General features: G+C 55.8%; 1 protein-coding gene across 1 annotated transcript; it reads right to left on the bottom strand.

Annotated features, from left to right (window-relative positions):
- Positions 1-1508: 1508 nt before the first annotated feature.
- Positions 1509-16592, bottom strand: RAC2 (Rac family small GTPase 2). Its single transcript, XM_006914759.3, has 7 exons — positions 16396-16592; positions 14221-14292; positions 7721-7838; positions 6876-6938; positions 6339-6498; positions 2798-2930; positions 1509-2265 (listed from the first exon to the last, which is right to left on the bottom strand). Exons 1-6 carry the CDS (start codon positions 16428-16430, stop codon positions 2800-2802), a joined length of 579 nt encoding a protein of 192 aa, XP_006914821.1. The 5' UTR covers positions 16431-16592; the 3' UTR covers positions 1509-2265; positions 2798-2799.
- Between the last annotated feature and the right edge of the window lie 3914 nt (positions 16593-20506).

Here is a 20506-nt window from a genome sequence, read left to right as displayed (position 1 = left end):
CCCGCAATGGTGAGAGAATTTACTGACTGATGTTATTATTGGAATAAAACAAGGACTGCGTCTGCTGGGTCAGGCTCAGGGGAAGAAGCCCACCCATGGCGTGCAGGAAAGGTTGGAGGAGCAGAGGAAATTATTAGAGGCAAGGGATCCAGATCAGCTGTTCAAAGGCCTCGGAGTGAAAGAAGCGTGAACGTGGCTTTGAGGAAATGAGAGTTCAGTCTGACAGTGGAGGTGGGAGGGAGGGAGGAGGGAGGGAGGGAGGAGAGAGGGAGGCTCTGGCCCCCGAAGGGGGCACCTCAGGGCTTTCGAACATTGCGTGGATTGGGTGTGGGCTCTGCCCCACCATATCTGTGTCTGTGTCATGTGTCATAGTTTCAACGTGGGGTTTTTTGTTCGTCTGTTTCATACGAGAAGTAACTTGAGAAACATAACAAACTTGCCTGAGCTGAAAGTAATCAAGGCTGTGGGGTTTCCCCCCACCAGCACCCAGTTCCTTTCAAAAGAGTGAGCCTCCCAGGAGGCCAGAGAGCTGGGGGTCTTGCCTCGGAACTTTAGGTTTTTGGGGGCTGAAGGGGTGGCCGGGAGCTCTGGGAGAGAAGAAAATAGAAACCTATTAGCATTTCAGCCGCTGAGAATTGGGGGTCTCCTGAGCTGTCGGGAACAGGATCTTACATCTTTCTTTTATTCCTTTGTCTTAGCCTCTCTAGAGTGTCAGCCCACTAGGTCAGGAACTTGTGTGTACCACTGAATCCCTGCCCCTGGATGTCCCCAACCACCATCAACCTAGAACAGTGCCTGGCACAGAGTGGGCGCTCAATAACTGTGTGTTGCATGAACGGATGAAGTTTAGACAGAGACATGTAATTGCCCTCAGGAGCAGAAAGTCTGGCGTTTGTAAATTGACAGACACTAAGGTGACCAACTCCATACCAGGCACAGCTGTGCTTCATGGATGCATTTCTTAAACCTTTGTAACAGCCTTATCTCTCTTTTAAAGAAACCCGCCTTCGCTTAGTGCCTGCCGGGCCTGTCATTGCTCCCTTACACTGCTGGGGACGCTTTCCTGTGACCCCCAGTAGTAGAAGTGGGGGATTTCTGGCTGCCCGACACCCATATTCCTTCATTCCAGCAAGACTCCGAGTCTCCATTTGGGGACCAACCCCTCCACCCTGTTGTGTGTGATTTGACAGGGTTGCCTCCATTCTTTGCTGTAGCTGGAAAGTGGCCCATCAGGGAACAGAATCTCCCTGCCAAATATGATTGGTTAGAAGGGAGCCCGAGACCTAAGCTAGTCCAATCAGAGTAAACCTTAATTAGAACTTTGCCTAGGGCAAACACTTGGTCTTTTTGCTGAACTTGAACCTGGAAGGATGAAACCCTGAGAGTCACCTTCCTGAGAACAAACAGACAGAAGAAAGCAGAACAAAGCGATACTGAAAAGTCAGCCCTGACGATGTCATTTGCGTCCCCTTGATCATGCTGCACCTGAAGTCATGATATTTCCAAACTTGAATCAATAAATTTATTTTCTGCTTAAGCAGGTTGAATCGGGTTTTCTATGTGCGACAGCAAAAGTCTTGACTGGCAGGGTCTGAAAGTTTAAGACTCTCACAGTAAATGCAGCTCGGGATCATGTGAGTGTAGAAGAAAGACCTGGGAGGTGGCAGGAATCCGCCAGACCCAGGCTTTTAATCGGCTGGGCAGATGCCCACAGAGATTTACAAAATCTGGTTTGTTTTATGTCGTCCTAAAAGGAGAACTAAGACCAGAGGGACAAACTTCCAAGACCCTCATTTTAGCTCAGCAGGAGGAGAACTTTCAGACAAGCTAGAATCATCAGTATTGGAGTAGATTGCCTCGGGAGGGAGTGAGAGACCTGTTTCTGAGGGTACGCAAGTGGTGGCCGGCAACCATCTGGCCCAAAGTTTCTAGAGGGGATTCAGACATCCAGTGGGACTGGAGGACATGGGTAGGTGCTACTGCAGGTGGCAGCTGGCACTGACCGCAGTAACGCAGGGGCGGCTTATCGGGTTCCGGGGCTCCCCTCTGGCCCCTTGGAAGGCAGGAGCATGAGGGGATCAGGATGCAGCACCTACAGATTCACACCTTCGGGCCCAAGGGGGCCTCCAGCACAGAGAAGATGATCGACCAAGCTCTACAGCCGTCTGCTAAGAAACACCACAGGGAGAGGACAGCATGGCCAGCCGGGGAGCCATCGGGCTTTAGGAGGGTCAAAGCCATCTGGCTGGGAGAACTGGGTGCAACCTGGAAGGGAGACAGGCAGGAGGTGAGAATTTAGGGAAAACCAGATCTGCACCCGCTCACCGATTTCCTGGCTCACAGCTCGCCCCTCCCATCGGGACTGCCCTCCCCGCCAGTCTCGCCACACTGAGCTCTCTCCATCCTTCTCCCACCCCTGCATGTGGGTGTCAGATCTCCCCAGCTTGACTGAGCTCTGCTGGGGGTGGGGGCAGAGGCATTCTTAATATCCCGTATCCTCCCAGCCCTCCTGCAGAAAGAGCAGAGGGGAAGTGCGGTGACTGTCACTCCTTGGCTCAGGTCACCTGGCATTTTCTCATACCTTGCACCTTCCTTCTGGGAACTGGGCTCACTGAGCTGGACCGGCTCAGGCAAATGGGGAAACCGAGGCCACTTTGCTTCTCCCTCCCTCTCCCGGCCTAAATGCCACTCCCAGTGAAACCGAAGGCCACTGAGCAGTGGATGGATGCCGCCTCCCAGCTGGAACCTGCTGTGTGGTGGGCATGGGGTGCTTGCAGCATGGGGGGGAGGCTCTCACCGCTAGAGGAGGCTGCAGGGGCGCTTCTGCGGCCGCGTGGGCTGGGGGCACAGGACGGCCCGGATCGCCTCATCGAAGACGGTCTTGAGGCCTCGCTGGGTGAGGGCAGAGCACTCCAGGTATTTCACCGAGTCTGGGTGAGGCAGCAAGAAGGCAGAGGCCTAGGTCAGGGCAGAGTCCTGGGCAAAACCCCCTCCCAAGCCACACAACCGCACCAGGCTGTGGGGGCCACCTGGGCTGTGTCAGTCAGAGCAGGAAATTTTCCTGTCTGTGCCTCAGTTTCCTCGTGTCTGAAACGGGGATATTAAATTCAGTGGGAGGGGTTAAGGCCCACAAGAGCCGGTCTGTGTCTTTCTTGGGCGCATAAGCCCTTAATTTGCAGAAGGCGGGCAGGACTGGGGAAGAAAAGGGCTCAAGCTAGTGACTGAATCTCCCCATTCCTCAGTTTCTTCTGGAAGATAGCAACACACCTGCCTCCACGCTTTCTCTAGGAGGCCTGAAGCACTCATGGCCCACCCACTAGGGCCTTCCATGTGTCGTCTGACCATTCCTTAGCACCACCTCATTTTACAGATGAAGAAACTGAAGCTCGAGAGGTACAGTCACTTCTCCAAGGTCACATGCTGGACATTTCTCCTCCACCTCTGGGCAGCCGGGGCCCCTCAGCAGGAGGCGTGAGACTTGGAAGGCTCCTCCCTCCCTCAGAAGGAGCCGGGCCTCCTCCCACGTGACCACTCAGGGCGGGAGCCCAGGGCACAGACGACAACAAGGACAGACTGAGTCCCCACCCCCACAGCCAGAGTTCCATGACCTTCTAGAAGGAACCTGTGTGAGCTCCACGTCCACTACAACCCAAATGGTTTTCCTGAAGTGAGGAACCACAAACCCCTTCTTCAAGAGGCCTGGGGGCCAATTTCAGAAAGAAGAGGAAAGAGGGGGACAGGAAGGGGGAACTTGGCCTCCTCGAGGGGGAGCCCAGTCTTCTGGGGAGAAGGAAGGACACAGACGCTGTTGGGCACCTGCACCCTGCCAGCACGCTTTTGAAAACCCCGTGAGGACACATGTGATTCCCCGCTTCTCAAGTGAGGAGACAGGCCCAGAGAGGAGAAGCCAGGGGCCCAGAGACACGCAGCGGAGGGGCAGGAAGCCAGGATGTCGGGAGAGGCAGCCCCGGGAAAGGGGAAGCCCACCAACGCCAGGGCTGGGGAGAAAGAGAGGGAGGAGCAGGGATGGGGAAACCGAGGCTCAGAGAGAATATCGCTTATCGAAAGTCACACACTAGACGCTCCCTCCACGTGGCAGCACACCGGGGAGCCTGGCAGCGGCCCCAGGGCCTGGCTGCTAGCAAAGGAGCACCTAGTCCAGGAGTCTGGTCACCGTAACCCTGTGTGCCCAGAAGGGTGTCGCTGGGCATTTGGCCACAGGACCGTAGCCTGTGACCACCTCATTCGCACCCACCAGCTGTCTCCCTGGCACCTGCCACCCTCTTGCTCCTCTTGGCTCAGTGGTGTCCAGAGCAAGGGTCCTGAGCGGGGGGTCCTGGGCTCAGTTCAGCTCTGCCCCTGACCAGTCTAGGACTTCGGCCAGTTTCCCTCTCTACACCTCAGTCTCCTACCTGTCCAGGACATGGTGACGTGTGACGGCTTATCAAGCCGAGGCAGGGGGCAGGGGAGCTGCAGAGAGGGCATGGGGCCAGGCCAGAGGGCAGCAGATGACCCTGATCTTCATGACTGAGGAAGCCAGGCATCCAAGGCTCAAATCAGCTCTGCCACATCCTGGCTGGGTGACCTTGAGCCAGTGACTTTTCTCCCTGAGCCTCAGTTTCCTCCTCTGTAAAATGGGGGTAATGAGAGCCCCTCCTTCATAGCTACTCTGAGAATGAAGCGGGAAAATGCATGCGCCCAGCACCCAGGAAGTGCTCAATCCATGTCAGCTGTGATTATCAGCTGGGGTCAGAGCTGCCTCTACAACTCATCACCCCAGGGCTAGGGCGCAGCCCAGGTGGGCAGAGGCAGCTGTCGTCCTCTCCATCAGCTCTTCCGGTCCTCTCGGCCGGGGCTGATCCAAAACAAGTTCAAAGTCCCTGTCCCCCGCCCCCTGCCTGGGATCAGCTCCAGGAGGGATTGGCTAGAGGCCAAGACAGGACCCCCAAGTCATTTCCTTATGGAGGAGAAAGGATGTTTAAGGGCTGTGCAGGCTTGTTCATGCAGACGGGGAGGCCAAGGCCCAGAGAGGAGCCACTGGCTCAAGGTCACGCAAATAGTGCCAGAGCCAGGACCAGAATCTAGACTTTCAGACCCCTTCTTATCCCAAAGCACGTGCTTTAAAAGCGAAAGGGTCGGCTGTAGGCTGGAGAGTCAGTCTTGGCTGGGAAGAGTCCAGGGGGACAGGCTGGTCAGAAAGAAGAGAAGGCAGGGGTCTAATCCCCAATATTTGTGAGGAAAGACCAGTGGGCCGGGGAGCCAGAGACCCCAGGACGGGGCATGGGACACACGGTTTAAGCAGCAGCCCGAGGCCCCCTGGGGAAGATGGCCATGTCATCGGGCTAGTCATGGAAAGGGGGAGGTGGCAGCTGCGGTTTCTCTTCCTGTGAAGAGATGTGAGTCGCCAGGGCCCTCCCAGTTCCTGCGGAAGGTTGGGCTGAGGCAGGCACAGTGTGGGGAGGCCCGACTGATTCGGGGGCCAAACCCTGAGCCGACAATACCCTGGGGTGAGGCAGAGAGTCCTGGGCAGCTGGGCCACTGCTCAAAGTGGCCAAAGCTGCTGGTGGTCCTGGGCTCCTGAGCAAGCGCGCCTCCCCAGGCTGCAGGCAGGTCGGGCCTGGCCAGGGACGGCAGGTCCTGACACCGTGGGAGAAGCCAGGCCCATCGGTCATCGCCTCCCTTGCTCAGGCAGGCCTGAGTCACCACGGGGAGGCCGCCAGCTTTGTCCAGATCCCAGTTCTTCCACCTACGAGCTGTGTGACCTTGAAAAGTCACTTGACTTCTCTGGCGCAGTGATCAAGAGGCAAATAAGAGCTGGGCTAAGAAGCCTTGGGCGTGGGGAGAGGGCGGTTAAGAGACAGAAGGGAAGGCCTCACCCTTCAAACCCAAGGCAAACGCGTCTCCTCCAGGAAGCCTTCCTTGAAACCCCAAACTTGGCTGCTCATCCTCCAAGCAACCACAGCACACCCCACTCTGCCCCTGCTTCTGTCTGTGCAAAACACACTCTATTTCAAGATCTGATTATGGGTTATACTACTACCGGTAATGACTAACACAGACTGCTCCTCACGTACGGGTGCTGCTCTAGGAACTTCATGCGTATTAATTCGTTTAATTCTCTCAACTGCCCAGAACTATTCCTACTGCCAGGTTTTACTGATGAAGAAACATAGGCACAGAGAGGCTAAGTGATTGGTGCAGGGTCACGCAGCTAGCACACGGCACAGAGCAGATCCGAACCGCAGAGCCTGGCCCCAGAGCCCATGTTTGCAATCACCACGAGGCTGAGTCGGGCTCCCCCTGCATCCAGCTCCCCTCCCCGTGCCCCAGGCCCGTACCAATCTCCTTGGCCAGTGCCAGGCCCTGTGGGTAGGTAATAGGTGCCAGCTTCTTCTCCTTCAGCTTCTCGATGGTGTCCTTGTCGTCCCGCAGGTCTAGCTTGGTGCCCACCAGGATGATGGGTGTGCTGGGGCAGTGGTGCCGCACCTCGGGGAACCACTGGGCAGGCGGATGGGATGGGGCGAGAGGTCGTGCAGGGACGAGAGGGGACATGAGTTTGGGCAGGGAGCAGAGGGGGCATGGGGGTGGGGGAGGAGACGGGCACCAAGTTGTGAGAAGGTGAGAGGTGGGCATGAGGGTGTGTGGGGAGGAGAGAGGACAAGGTCCCAGAGGCCAGAGGGTGAAGCTGACACTCCCAGCCCCCTCTGGGACCCCCTCCGAGTCTCACTCCCTGAGTCCCCCTGGGCCTGGTCGTCACTGGGGACCGTCTCTGCCCCAGGGAGAGGTTCCAAGCTGCCGGTCCCTCCTTCCTTCCTCCCCCTTCCCAGGGTCACCTGTCCCCAGGCCCGCCCCAGGCCCTGCTCTGCCCAGCTCACCTTGGCACGGACGTTCTCATAGGAAGCTGGGCTGACGAGAGAGAAGCAGATGAGGAAGACATCCTGGGGACAGAGTAGGCGATGGTCACCCGTGAGGGGAAGCCCAAGGGTGGCCACCTGGGCCCTTCCCACACCTGGCAGCACTGAGCAGTGGGGCGGCCCAGGGGACGCTGAGCATTTAGGGTCTGGCAGGGCGGGGATGCCTGTCTGTCCCTGCCACCAGGCTGCTCTTTGTTTACCCAGCATTTCCCAGGAGCCAGGATGTCCTTAGCGGTTCATCCTCACACAGCACCCTACAACAGTGCTGCTGCGCCCCGATTCTACATATGGGGAGAGGGAGGCTACAAAGGTTCACGGGTCTGCTGTCTGGAGCTCCGAAATCTATACTCTTAATCAAGCACTCACCACTCCAACATCTGGTTGCCAGCGCCAGCCCCGGAGGGAGAGTCAAGGACACGAGAGGTGCCCAGCAGCCACGGAGCCACCTGCAGGCTCGCCCCCTCTCCTCTCCCCTCACCCAGCACACCTGCGCTTCACTGACCTGGGCTTCCCACGAAGGCTCCTGCCCCGCCCACAGAGCCAGGTGGTGCCAGAGCGTATGAAGTTGCGGGGGCAAAGAGGGGCTGGGAAGACAGGCAGAGTGGTAACTGGGGACCGATGGAGGGCTGGGGGCAGGGGGAGGGGTCCCTGGCTGTGCCCGGGGAGGACAAGGCAGAGTCCTCGAACCGGGCCGTAAGGGGAGGGTGTAAGGGGAGGCTCGGGGGCACCAGGCCAGCCTGGCCCAAGGGCACCTCTCGCAGAGGAAACAGATCCACAGGTGGGGTGGGGGTGGGGAGGCAGCGCACCGTCTGCGGGTAGGAGAGTGGCCGGAGGCGGTCGTAGTCCTCCTGGCCTGCAGTGTCCCACAGCCCCAGGTTCACCGGCTTGCTGTCCACCATCACGTTGGCTGAATAGTTGTCAAACCTGAGTGGAGCCGACAAGACAGAAGGGTCAGTGTCCAGCCCCAGAGCCCAGGCCCTCCAGTCCAGCCCGCGTTGCTTCATGGCGGAGGCTAAGACCCAGAGAGAGCCTGCAATGGACCAAAGTCAGACATTACTAGGCAACTGAGTTTTCTTTTTTTTCATTACTGATTCACAGCATAAAAAAATCGTAAACGCAGGCAAGCACAAAGAGGAAAACATTGCTCAACCATTTCTGCCCTCACCTGTCCTGTGGAGAGATGACTTTTCGAGGCTGCATAACATTCCCTCCAAGTCTCGATCGGAATAAATTTACCCACCTCCAATGCTCCAGGACACTGAGGCTGGTCACTGGGTATTTACTGAACAAGTGTTTATCCCCTCTCTGAGTTTGGGTCCCCCCAGAAGCAAACCGTGCAATGAGGACGTGATACAAGTGTTTTATTTGGGAAGTGAGCCCAGGTAGCTACAGGAGGGCAGAGGGGAGGAGACCAGGAAGGGACAGTAGCCAGCGCAGGGCAGGCTAGTAAGCTCTTACTGCTTGGGCCTGCTCGGCCCCCTGGGAGGCAGCGTGGACCATCCTTAGTGTGCCCCGCGAGAGGGGGCCGGATGCCGGGGCATTTATCCACCATCTCCATCTTCCACTGACAGAAGGATGTCCTGGGCATCAATTCTCTGGTTTCCCGGCCCCCGCTGAGAGCCTTCAGTCATGGGAGCCTTTGGGAAATGCCACCAGCACACACTGGAGACATGTGAAGGCAGGGTAGAGTGGGGCCCTGACAGCGACGGCCGAAATCTCCTTGCCAGCACCCAGAGAGGTCTCCGGGGCCATCGAATGAGCTTCCGGATTAAAAAAAAAAAATTCAACCCAACAGTATTTCTCACTGCACACATCCCTGAGAGCCAGGTGCTTGTTCCTCACGCCGTGGAAGAGAAAACTGGGATCAGAGGGGTGCAGTGACTTGCCCAAGGCCACACAGCCAATGAATGATGAACTAGGTGAGAAGCCAGTTTCCTCTGATTCTGCTTCCACAGATGCTCCCGCCCTCTGTCCCTGAGGGCTAGGGTCACCAGCCTGTCTCTCCTCATTGAGGTCACCCACACAGGCCCTCATTTCCTGACTGGCCCACTGAGACCTCAGGCTCTCCCAGCTTCTCCTCGTCCTCCTCCACCCATCACACACCAGCCAAGCTATTTCCGGGCAAGGTTCACGCTGCCCACCTCCCTGCACCTGTTCACGCTGTGCCTCAGCCTGGAATGGCCTTCCCACCTCCGAATATCCCCATCCACCCCGGCCTGTGGTCCTCCGCACACTCCAGTCTTTGCTCCTGTCGGGGCCTCTCTCTGGAATACCTCTGCACCCCCTTTTCGCCCTGCCTCCTATTCATGCTGCAAAACCCCATCCAGGCAGTTCCTCCTTCGTGGGGAAACCTCCAGGCCTCCGCCCTCCCTGTGCCTCACCTGGAAGGCACCCTGCATCCCCTCCCTCAGGCAGCTGCTTTGCCTTGACCTTGAGCAGGCATTTAGTGTCTCTGTCCCGCCATGTGTGGGGGGCCTGTGCCCGCTTCGGCTCCACCGTGTTGGGCCTAGCAGTGAGTGCAGGTGGGACAGAATTAAACCACACTTAACTGAAGCCCTTGGGATGTCACCTCCTCCATGAAGCCCTCACAGAACACTGCTCCGTGACAGGTGGCAAAAGCCATAATGCTTCAGAGTAACTCCAAAGACACCTGTCCCGAGAAAGACCCCGCGTACTACAAACCAGAAGTTGGCAGCCTGACGCTTTGAACACACTGCGTATGTCCCTGGTCGCCCCTCAGTTCCTCAGATGGCCCTGCTCCTTCCTGCCGGGAATGCTCCTGCAAGCACCCCTCCCCGACTCCCCTCTCTTCTTCCTCACACTGCCTGCTGACTCTTACTCAGTCCCTCCTCCAGCCCCATCTCGATGTCACCTCCTCAATGTCACTTCCTGAGCCCCAGCCAGGTTGGCTTCTCAACCCAGCAATCTGTAGTGAAGTCAGCACCCCAAAAGGCAGGCACCAAGCCTGGCTTGCTCCTCATTGCACCCTGAGGCCGGCACCGCACTTGGCACATGGCTGGTTCTCGGCACACCTACTCTGGACAGCACCCACACCGCCATAGGATTTCGGGTCCAGGGAGACACTGCTAGGCATCATGGGAAAAGAAGCCTCTATGTTGTCTTTGGCTTTGGCCAGAAACACTCCTTAGGGTGTTGGGACACTCTCTCCTCTAATGTCCAGTCTGAAACTCTAGCGCCAAAAAGCCTCCCAAATTCCTTAAGCCCAAAGCATCTGTGTTCTCTGGACCACCCCCGGGGTCTCAGGGGCTATGGTCATGGGGGAAAAGCTGCATCCTGGGACCTGTAGCAGCCCAAGAACCTACTCTGGGGCCAGGCAGAAGACTATGGGTCGTCACACATTAGCCACGTGACCCACGACCAAAGGACCTCAAGTTACTCCCATCAGACAGATGAGAAAACCAAGGTCCTCAGAGGTTAAGTAACTTTTCCAAGACCAGCCAGCTCATCAGCATAGGAGCTGGGATTCAAGCCCTGCTTCTTCCGTGGCATCCATTAATGAGGGAGTGAGTGGACAAATGAACCTGGGGACAGCCACCCAGAGCTGGGAGGGAGCAGACAGCTCCTACGAAGCCCAGTCCTGGCTGTGTGACTCTGGGTAAGTAACCTAGCTTCTCTGATCTTCACCTTCTTCACTGTGAAAAAAAAAGCCCCATCTTTTGGGGCCATTAGGAGGATTCGAAGAGACAGAGGACATTCAAGCCACTCCATGGGGAGATGCCGAGAAGCTGAGCAGTCTCATATTTGATGTCCCCACACACCCGTCCACCGACCCCTCCCCAGAAGACCAGCTGCCAGAGCCTGAGGGATTCCTGCAGCGACTCGTCAGTGATCTGCAGCTCCCAGGAGCCCCCCTGACTTCAGAGACCCACAGGCAGCCGGGACTGGGGGACCATACGCTGCCACTATGGCCCACCCTCACTCTCTTTTTCCAGGTGAGGAAACTGAGGCTCACGCACAGGAAGGGACTTGCCCAAGATCTCACAGTCAGTTGGCGGCAGAGCCAGGACTAGATCCTGTTACCCAATTCGGGGCCCATGTGGTAAGCACCTCTGCGATTTCGTGGCTGGAGACAGCGGAGCCGGGACGTGGGGGCTGACCCTGAGCTCTGGGGCAGGCAGGTAGCTCACAGGTGTGCCTGCGGCCATTGCAAACCCTTCATACTTAGATCATTTCAGTGGGCCCAGCAAGTGGATTCTACCACTGTCCTCACTTTACACACGAGGAAACTGAAAATCAGAGACTAGGAGTGACCTGCACGAGGTCGCACAGATGGGGCGTTTTCACCTAGAGTGTGTGCGCCTCTGTCTTCACTCCCCGTGACCCCGGAATGGCGTATGGGAGGAAAATGGGGACAGGTGAAAGGGGTGCCGGGTTCCGGCATCTTCTCAGAGCAGGCCGGAGCATGTCCTGCCTGCCGTGTTCTCAGCTCTGTTCTAGAAGCTGGCGGGACAGCAGTGAACTAGACAGACCAGGGCCCTGTCCTCCCAGAGTGTCCATCTTGGCAGGGGAAGTCAGATCAGGATGGGCCATGAAACATCAAGCAGGGTGGGGGGCTGGAGGGGACCTGGATGGAGGGAGGGGACACTTTAGACAAGAGGCCAGGGGGTGTGATACCTGAGCTGGAAACTGAATGATGGGAAGGAGGGCGTGCAGAGGCTTGGGGGAAGCTCGTGCGTCTGGGTGATGGAGGAGGAGAAGCATCATTCAAGGCTTTGAGCGTCAGGATAGAAGGTGGGTTTTAAGGGTGCAGGGGAGCCATGGGAAAGATTTCAGACAGTGTGGCTCCATCTCATGTTCACATTTGGAAGCTCCCTTGGGCTTCCGTTTGAGAAAGGCTACAAGGAAGAGCAATGGGATGGGGGGAACCCCTGTGGCGCAGGCACCCAAGGGCACGGTCTTCCTGCCACGTCTTTCTGTCTCCAACACCCAGCACGAAACCATCCACAGAGCAGGCTTCGGTCTCCCCATCTGTGAAATGGGGCTTGACCCTGAGATGTCCACCCCTAGCGGCCGGCAGCAAGTCGAACTTGGCTCTCTGCTTATCTGATCTCGTGTGGGCAGCACGTGCCATTCTGTCCCAGCGAACCCTGCCATCCCCAGCCTCAGCCTCTCCCGAGATATCCTAGCGGCCCCAACTCCTATCTCCCCGGCTGTCCCCGCCCTCCAATGTCAAGGGCTCAGTGTGACTCGTTTTCTCCTCCCTGTCACAGAGGCTCAGGGATTGTCCGGAGCTCGGCAACTCTATACTGGAAGACGAAGGAGGATGGCAGGCACGACTGGCCACATACTTTGCAGGGTCCGATGTAAATAAAAACGCAGGGCCCTTTGCTCAAAAATTAAGAACTTCAAGACGGAGATAGGAGATTATTAAGCCACAGGTCCTGTGCGGCTGCCTAGATGGCACGCCCGAGAAGCCAGCCCTAGCCTCGACCCAACTCCTCAGAGAGCCCTGGGAAGGTAGACCTTGTCTGATCCATCTGTCTGTCCTTCTGCCAGGTTGTCCAGGACAACCAAGTTCGCCAGGCGACTGGCCGCTGGTCCCACCCCCCTGTCCTGGAGAACACGTCTTCCGTTCCCTGCCGGGAAAGCACCCGGGCAATGAGCTTGGGGTCTCCCAGCCCAGCCCCTGCCTCCTGTAAAAAGGGAAACTGAGGCTCAGAGAGAGGAGGCGACTGGGCTAAGCTAGCTGGTGGGCTCTCCAGCCCAACTAGGACAGGCAGAAGCAGAAACGCAGCAGTGCCAGCATCCTCCTAGTGACAGCGGCCTTCTGTAGGAGCCGCCTTACCTGAGTCCACACCTGCCTCGATGCTCAAGTCTAGAGCCAGCCCTCCCTCAGCACTCGGAGGCGCTGATAAACATTCGATGCTGGATGGTGAATGGGCAGATAAGGGCAGGTGCAAAGAATGGCTTGTATTGGCACCAAGTTACATGGAGAGTGAGGGACCGAGCTGGGGCAGAAGTTGATTTTCCAGGTTTCCTGCCCAGGTTTCTCTGCCCATTCCTGGCCACCTGACTTTCAGCTGCCTAGGCCAGGTCAGTGTCCTGGGGGAAAGTATAAGTAGAGGGAGCTCAAGGCACCAGTGAGGCCCCTTAGTGGCTGTGAGCCTCAGCTTCCCCATGGGTGATCCAGTATCATAATACCCATGAGGATCAAATGAGATCAAACGTGTGTGACATTTCATGCAGGAGCCAGCACACAGCAGGCCCTCAAAAGATAGCAGGCCCTCCCCGCGAAATTCGATTCAGGTCAACTCAAAACACATCGATTGTGTCTAAGATAACATACAGATTACGCTGTGCACAGACGCTGTGCTAAGACAATGGGGTGACCTAAAAAAACTGAATGAGGCTCCCTGCCCTCACAGGCTCATGCTTATAAGGAAGATCAGATAAAGTTCCTCTGGGGAGTGAGAGAACCCTTCAGGCCTGATCAGAACTGGCTTCCTGGAGGACGGGGCACTGGCACTGGGCCTGGAGGTCTTCGGGAAGGAAAGGCAGCCAGATAGAGGAAACAGCTTAAGCAAAGGTCCTGAGGGGGTAATGCCCCAGGAGTGTTTGGTGAACAGAGGGGGCCGTGAAGCTAGAAGGGAAAGTTGAGAGAAGACCACAGACCACATAGAGCCTTGAACGCTGGGCTACGGAGTTGGGACATTATCCTGTGAGTGATGGGGGCCGTTGGGGGCTGGTGGAGGAGGGGCTGGTGCTTCCCTCCTTATCTTTCCCTCCTGAGTCTGACACCCATACTCTCTTACATTCGTGACAACCCTGCCTCCACATTCAACAAGAGGATGGGGCCTCCGATTGGTTTCCAGATGGCATTGCTTTCTCCCCAACACACGCATGTGTCCTGGTGTCTCTGCTCCTCATCATCAAGGCCCTCAATTACTTCCTCCTCCACTCACCCCGCCCCTCCCCTCCACTTCTCTGACCCAGCCCCTCTTCCCACCCTGCTCCTGCTCAGGCCAGCCCTCTCCACCCCCCTCTTCCTCGAGGTCCTCCGGAAGGCCACCTGCTCCCATTCGCCACCACCCGACCCTGACTCAGTCCCTCTCCATTCTGGGAGCCCTCAGCCCTCGCCCTGACAGCTCCTCTTGGCATTGGTGGCTGCCTGCCGGCCATATCATCAGGCAGCTCTGCCAGGCAGACCGGCTGGGGCATCTCCCAGTTGCCTGACCCCCAAATGCCCACACACAGCCAGGCACACAGGAAGTGCCTGAAGAGGGGGTGGGCTTGGTGAAGCGTGTCTCCCCATCCTCCAAGCTCCCCACCCACCCACGAGACTCACACGGTGGGGATGTACTCTCCTGGGAAGGCGTTGGTGGTGTAGCTGATGAGCAGGCAGGTCTTTCCCACAGCTCTGAAAGACAGGAAGTTCCAGAGGACAGAGGTCACGGGCCCTGTCGGAGATGTGGGGAAGACCCAGACCCACCCCTCTGGCCTTGGTTTCCCCCATCTGAGGATCTCCGTATCCCTGTGTCCAAACCCGAGAGCCACAGAGTCACCAGGAGCGCTTGGTAGAGGGCAGACTTCAGGTCCTCCCCAAGGATTCTGACCCAGGGGTGTGGGGTGGGACTGGGCATTTGTGTTTTGAGAAACCTTTCCCAGGCGACACCGACGTGGCACAGAGGGTTAAGGGCAGGGGGTGCCCAGGAGACCTGCTGGACTGGACAACGCTGCAGGGCCCCCGGTGCCTGACCAAGCTGCCATCATCCCTGGGCTTCAGATTCTGGCTCCACCTGCCAGTGTCCCAACCTTGGGCAAGTTAGTTATCTTCCCCATGCCTCGGTTTCCCCATCTAGAAAATGGTTGAGTCCATCCTCAGAGAAAGGGACTGAGTCGTAAATCAGATGAAGCTCATGAAAGAGCTGAGCTCAGTGCTGGGCACAGCATAGCTGCCAGCAGATCTTAGAGCAAACCTGTTCCCCGACCCTTTCCCCTCACCAGAGAGCACAGCGGTTAAGAGCTCGGGGTTCTGCCATCAGAGAGACCTGGGTTCAAATCCCATAATGTCTTGGGCAAATTACTTAACTTCTTTGAGCTTAAGTTTTCCCACCTGTAAATGGTCCTAATATTAGGATTGGTGAGGGAGTGAAACAGAGGGGTGTGACTAAGCCCAGGGCCTGACACACAGATGCTAAGTAAATAGTGGTCATCCCTTATTCATGCTGTCTTCCCCTCAGGCTGCTGGGTTGTGGGGGGTGGGGGTGGGGAGACGGGCACAGGTGAAAACCAAAGGGGCAGCCCTGGGCCCCCCTCCACTGTTTCGTCACTTCCTGTACTGAGCCGGCCTGCCTCTCGTCCCCACCCCGCCCTCCCCAGGCCCTGCCAACAAGGTAACTTTGAATGACTGGAACGTTGCCCTTGGCTTCCGCCCTCCCCTCCTCAGATCTGATACAAAGCAGAAGTGGGCATCCGGGCAGATAACGGCCAGCAGTGCACGGGAATCGGCTGAGGGAGCCTGATCAGCCGGCGCCCCCACCAGTGCAGCAGAGCCAAGTAAGCGGGGACTCCAGGGACCCAGACCAGGAAAGAGCGGAGTCTCTCGAGGCCTCAGGCTGCCCCTCTGTAGGATAGGACAGCTGGATAAGAGGCCTGCCCAGCTGGAATGTGCTGGGTTGTGCCAAGCTGCACCTACGGACACTCCTGGGTTATACCGGGGGGCTAGACCCTGAGACACTGTTGCTCAGAAGCACGAGAGATTGGCATTTGGAACTGTCACCTCACAGACGAGAAAACTGAAGACCACAGGGGGACATGACAACCTGAGGTCACAAATCTGATGGCTGAGAAGGTGCCTCAGCCCAGCCTGTCTCATATTGACCCACGCAATCACCCCATCTCTTCGCCCCCCCTCCTTCCCTGTCTCTCATGCCCGCTGCTTCTGCTCCTCGCCCACATACCCCACACATCCTCCCCAACCAGGCAGTTGAGTGGGGGAAGGATGAGCACACGCTATGTGCGGGACAACCACTGAAATGCCCCAAGTGACCCCACATGAGCCTCTTCACAGACTGCCAAGGGGGGTTCAGAGAGGCACTGAGACTTGCCCAAGGCCAAACAGCAGAATAAGCCAGTGACTACAGCTCAGGTCAGCCTGGGGACAAAGGCCAGATTTTTGGTTCCCCACCCCCCACCTGCATCCACGGAGTTAGAGACTGAGGTCCCATGGGAGACCTGCCCCAGCTCTCAGGGTGCAGACGAGGGGCCCTAGGCACCCCCACCCACAGTCCTGTACCCTCCATCCAGGAAGCTTCCGGGGTGAGGTGGGCAGAGAGCATGAAGCTATCCTCAGCCCACCCCAGGGGCTTCCTCTAAGAGTTCCTGGGAGAAGAAGGGACGGTCTACATGGCCACCTCTCAGGGACCCCTGCAGAGCAGGGGGCTTCCTCAGGGATGCCGGGGGCAGGAGGGTCTCAGTGGTCCCCAGAGGGGGCTGTGAGGAAGTTCAGCCAGGTACCTACCCATCTCCGACCACCACACACTTGATGGCCTGCATCGTGTCCGGGGCCTGGCAGGTGGCAGTGGTGACAGCTCGGGGCGTGGAGTGTTTCTGCGGGCAGGGCACCAGGGGTGCGGAGAACCTAGTGAGGTGCCCAGGCTGAGCGGCAGCAGAGAGCCGGGAGGCAGGAGGAAGCGGAAGGGGAACTTGCCCAAACGGCGGCCCCCACCACGGCTGCTGCAGAAGGCGGAGCGTGCAGTCTAGCGGGGCAGCTCGGGGGCCGGGGGTGGGGAAACTCAGGTGCTGGGCTGGGCCCTGGCCACCCCCATGGCATCCCTGCTCTGGGGCACTAGCTGGAGCCCTAAGGACCCTCTTGGCTGGGGACTCGTGTCTGTGGGCAGGGCCAGAGTTGTTCTCCAAGGACTTGAGGTTTCCAAGAGTTCGGTTCACCTCAGTTCTAAGTAATAAACATTTAATGAGCACTGACTGTGCGCCAGGTACAGTACCGGGTACTGGTGGGTCCAGGATGCAAGGTGTATATCCTTCCCTGGGGAAGACACAAACTCATCACGGTTGTTCATAAAACAAGACAGGAAGTGATAGGGTCACAGGGAATCTACAGGGAGGGGACCTCCAAGTTACACGGACCTCCAAGTTACACAGGCACTCAGGGTGAGGGGGTTGCATGGGCAAGATACAGAGACTCCCACAAACGGGGTACTGTGGGAACCCCCAAGCTGTGAAAGAATGGGGGAGCGTGATGAGGCAAGAAGGGGGGTGAGGGCCAGCTGATAGAGAAGGGGAAATAGAAGGGAAATGACAGGCAGCGCCCCATGCCAGCCAGGCCCTGTGCCGGAGGCACCCTCTAGGCCCAGACACCCTGGAACTAGGAACTGTGGCCCATTTTAAAGATGCAGAAACAGAGGCTTTGAGAAATCAGGTGACTCCAAACACTCCTGGCACCCCAGCTGCTTTCTGGGGGACAAAGGCTGAGTTCTGTGGTTCTCAGAGAGAGCGCTCCCCTTGAGCCAGGGCAGACTCGGTCTGAGCAGCGCATCTCCCCACTGGGCTCTGAGTTCACCTAGTCCTCATTCACTGTTCATCGCCACTGCTCCCCATACACAGCACCTTTCCAGCTCCAGGAGTGGGGAGGTGCTGGGCAGAGACACTGGTCACCCACCCTGGACTCACTCAGGACAAACCCAAAAACCACAGGAGAGTGTGGAGCTCGGGGTCTACTGGGCGACCGGCATCCCACCCTCTCCCCGCCCTGGGAACAGAGCCTAGGATTCCCCCAGGCACCTGGAGGCTGACTCCTTCCAGAACTGTCTACACAGACTCCAGGGTTGGTACTAATGGCTTTTGCTGACAAGGAAACACAGCCTCCCCAGGGCCTGCTCCCACGCTTGGCCAGTCGGTTATCAAAACCAGCCAATGAACTTCGAGGTCTTTGCTCTGTGCTTTGCACAGGATGAGCTGAGGTGGTTCAAAGCGCTTCAAGGCGCCCAGCCTGGGTCAGGAAGGCCCAGTGCTCCCTCCACAACCTCCCACCCCCATCCCCCCGCACCCCCCTTGACACAGTGTCCCCTCCCCGTCATGACCCAGCCCGGGCTTCCTCCCTCCCCGGCCGCCTGAGGACTTTATTCTGGGTACTCCCCGACAGCCACATTCTTTTCCCAACCACTGCAGGACAAACTCTGTGTTAATGTAAAAAAACAAAAACAAAAACAAAAAACCGAAAAACAGTGTGCTAAATGCAATGTAGTATCCTGGATTGGATCCTGGAGCAGAACATTAGTGGAAGAAGCAGTAAAATCCAAAACAAATCAAAATTTAGTTAACAGTATGGTACCAAAGTGAATTTCTTAATTTTGACAAATCCACCAGGGGTATGTAAATAATATTAACCTAAGGGGAAACTGGATGGAAAATATACATGAATTCTCTTACTATCTTTGCAACTTCTCTATAAATCTAAAGTTATTCCAAAATAAAATGTCTATTTATTTAAAAAAAAAAAAAAAAAGAAGTAGAAGAAGAAGGAAAAAAGATTCACCTCTTTGGGAAGTCACAGCCGATGAGTATGGCCACATGACTTGGAAACAGGAATATGTTTTATCTCCCGTCGGCCCTCAGGGTGGGGCTCCCTTATACAGTACTCAACCTGCCCAAACGCACAGGGCCACAGCAACCCTAAAGCTGCACCTGTCCTCCATGCCGACAAAGCCACTTCTTCGGGACAGCCCAGGCAAAATCGTTTCCCTGGTTTAGGGCCGCCTGACTCCCTCCTTCATTCTGCATGCATCAATTAAACACCGCTTGAATACCTAGCTCTGGGCTTGGTACTGTAGTGGATACAAAATCTGGATGAATAGAAAAGTGTACAATTCCTTTCATTTCGACAGATACACGCACCCAGGAAACCTCGACCACAACCAAGATGCAGAGCGTCACAGAACATTTCCATCACCATGGAAAGCTTCCTTGCGCCCCTGTGCAGTCCATTTCCCCCCAGCCCCACCACACGCCAAGCTCTGACTTACCGTTGCTATAGGTTACTTTGCATTTTCTAGAATTTGACATAAATGGAATTGCACAATACGAGGCCTCCCGCGCATGGCTTCTTTCACTTAGTGTGTATTTGAGAGTCATCGAGGTGGTCGCATGTGCCGGATCCATCCCTCTCGTTAGAGAGCAGAGTTCCATCCAGAAGATGTGTCACAGCTTGGTTATTCATTCGGTCCTGTCCACTTCTAACCGCACTTTGCAAACTCACTGAGTCACAGAACCATGGGGCCTCTGGGCATGCAGAGAGGGACACGTAAAGGCCATCTTTAGCCAACCTCGCCCTTGCACCACTGGAATCCAATGCTTGGTTCACTGCCCACGCTGCAGCTGCCCAGCCCCTGCTCACATACTTCCAATGACAGGGAACTCATTCCCTTAGGAGACAATTTCTTCCAACCTTGGGAAACAAGCCTGTTAGAAAACCTTTCTTCATTTCAGCTCAAATTCAGTTCCTTAGATTGTCCCCTCAAAGATCCTAGTTTTGTCCTAGGGCCACTCAGTTCTCTCCTCCCTACTCCAGGCCCTAGGATTCAGGAGGCAAAACATCCACCCAGCAATGTACTGATAAATGTTTAATTTATACGTCTGGGTTAGTGATTTTTGCTGGGGTATAATATTCCATGATACGAATATATCAAAGTATATTTCTTTAATCTCCGATTAATGGATGTGTAGGAGGCTTAACATGTTTGCTTCACAAACAATTCCGCTATGAATATTTGTGGCCTCCTGGAGCTGGTGTTTGAGTTTTTTCCAGAAAGGGGATGGCAGAGCTGTAGGCACATGCATCTTTCACCTCAACAGACAGTGAGAAATCATTCTGCATCCTCCTCCTGGTCCACACCCTCACCCACAGTTGGTCTTGGAAGTCTTTATATTTTCACCAAGTTCGTAAGTGTGAACTGGCATCCCATTTTGGTTTTAATTTACTTGAACCAATTTCTGGTGATGCTAAGCATCTTTATTGAACATTTGGGTTTCCTGTTCCATAAAATGTCTTTTCATATCTCTTGTCCATTTCTCTATTCTTTTATGTTTATTTGGGAAAGTTCTTTGTATATTCTGATTTCTAAACTCAAATTGCTATATGCACTGCAAATTTTTTTTCCAGTCTTTAGGATGTCTTTTGATCAGCTGTGACTTTTAAGAAACAGAACTTTTATTTAAATGTAGTCCTGTTTACATTTCTTCCCTAATGACTTGTGCTTTTAGAGTGAATCTTGCTTAAGAAGCCCTTGCCTACTCTCAATTTCATAAAGATGTTCTCCTCCATTTTTCTCTAAAGCTGTGAAAGTTTTGCTTTTCATATTCAGGTTTTAACATACTTGGCATGGATTTTAAGTTGTGGTGAGTTATGAACTTCTTCAGGTTCTGTGAGATATGGATTTAATTTCATCGTCTCCATAACCAGATGCTGTGGCACCATTTATGGAGGCATTCCGCCTGCCTCTTCGCCAGTGAGCTGCCCCCATCTGTCACATGGCCAGTGTCTGTCTTCGTGTGTCTATTCCTAGCTTCTCTATTGGTCTATTTGTCCTCTCTGGGGCCAGTACAATACTGCCTTA

Source organism: Pteropus alecto, unplaced genomic scaffold (assembly GCF_000325575.1).
Source record: "Pteropus alecto unplaced genomic scaffold, ASM32557v1 scaffold6, whole genome shotgun sequence".
Taxonomy (NCBI): Eukaryota; Metazoa; Chordata; class Mammalia; order Chiroptera; family Pteropodidae; genus Pteropus; species Pteropus alecto.
Note: the sequence above shows the minus strand (reverse complement) of the source record. Positions and strands in the feature narration are given on the sequence as shown.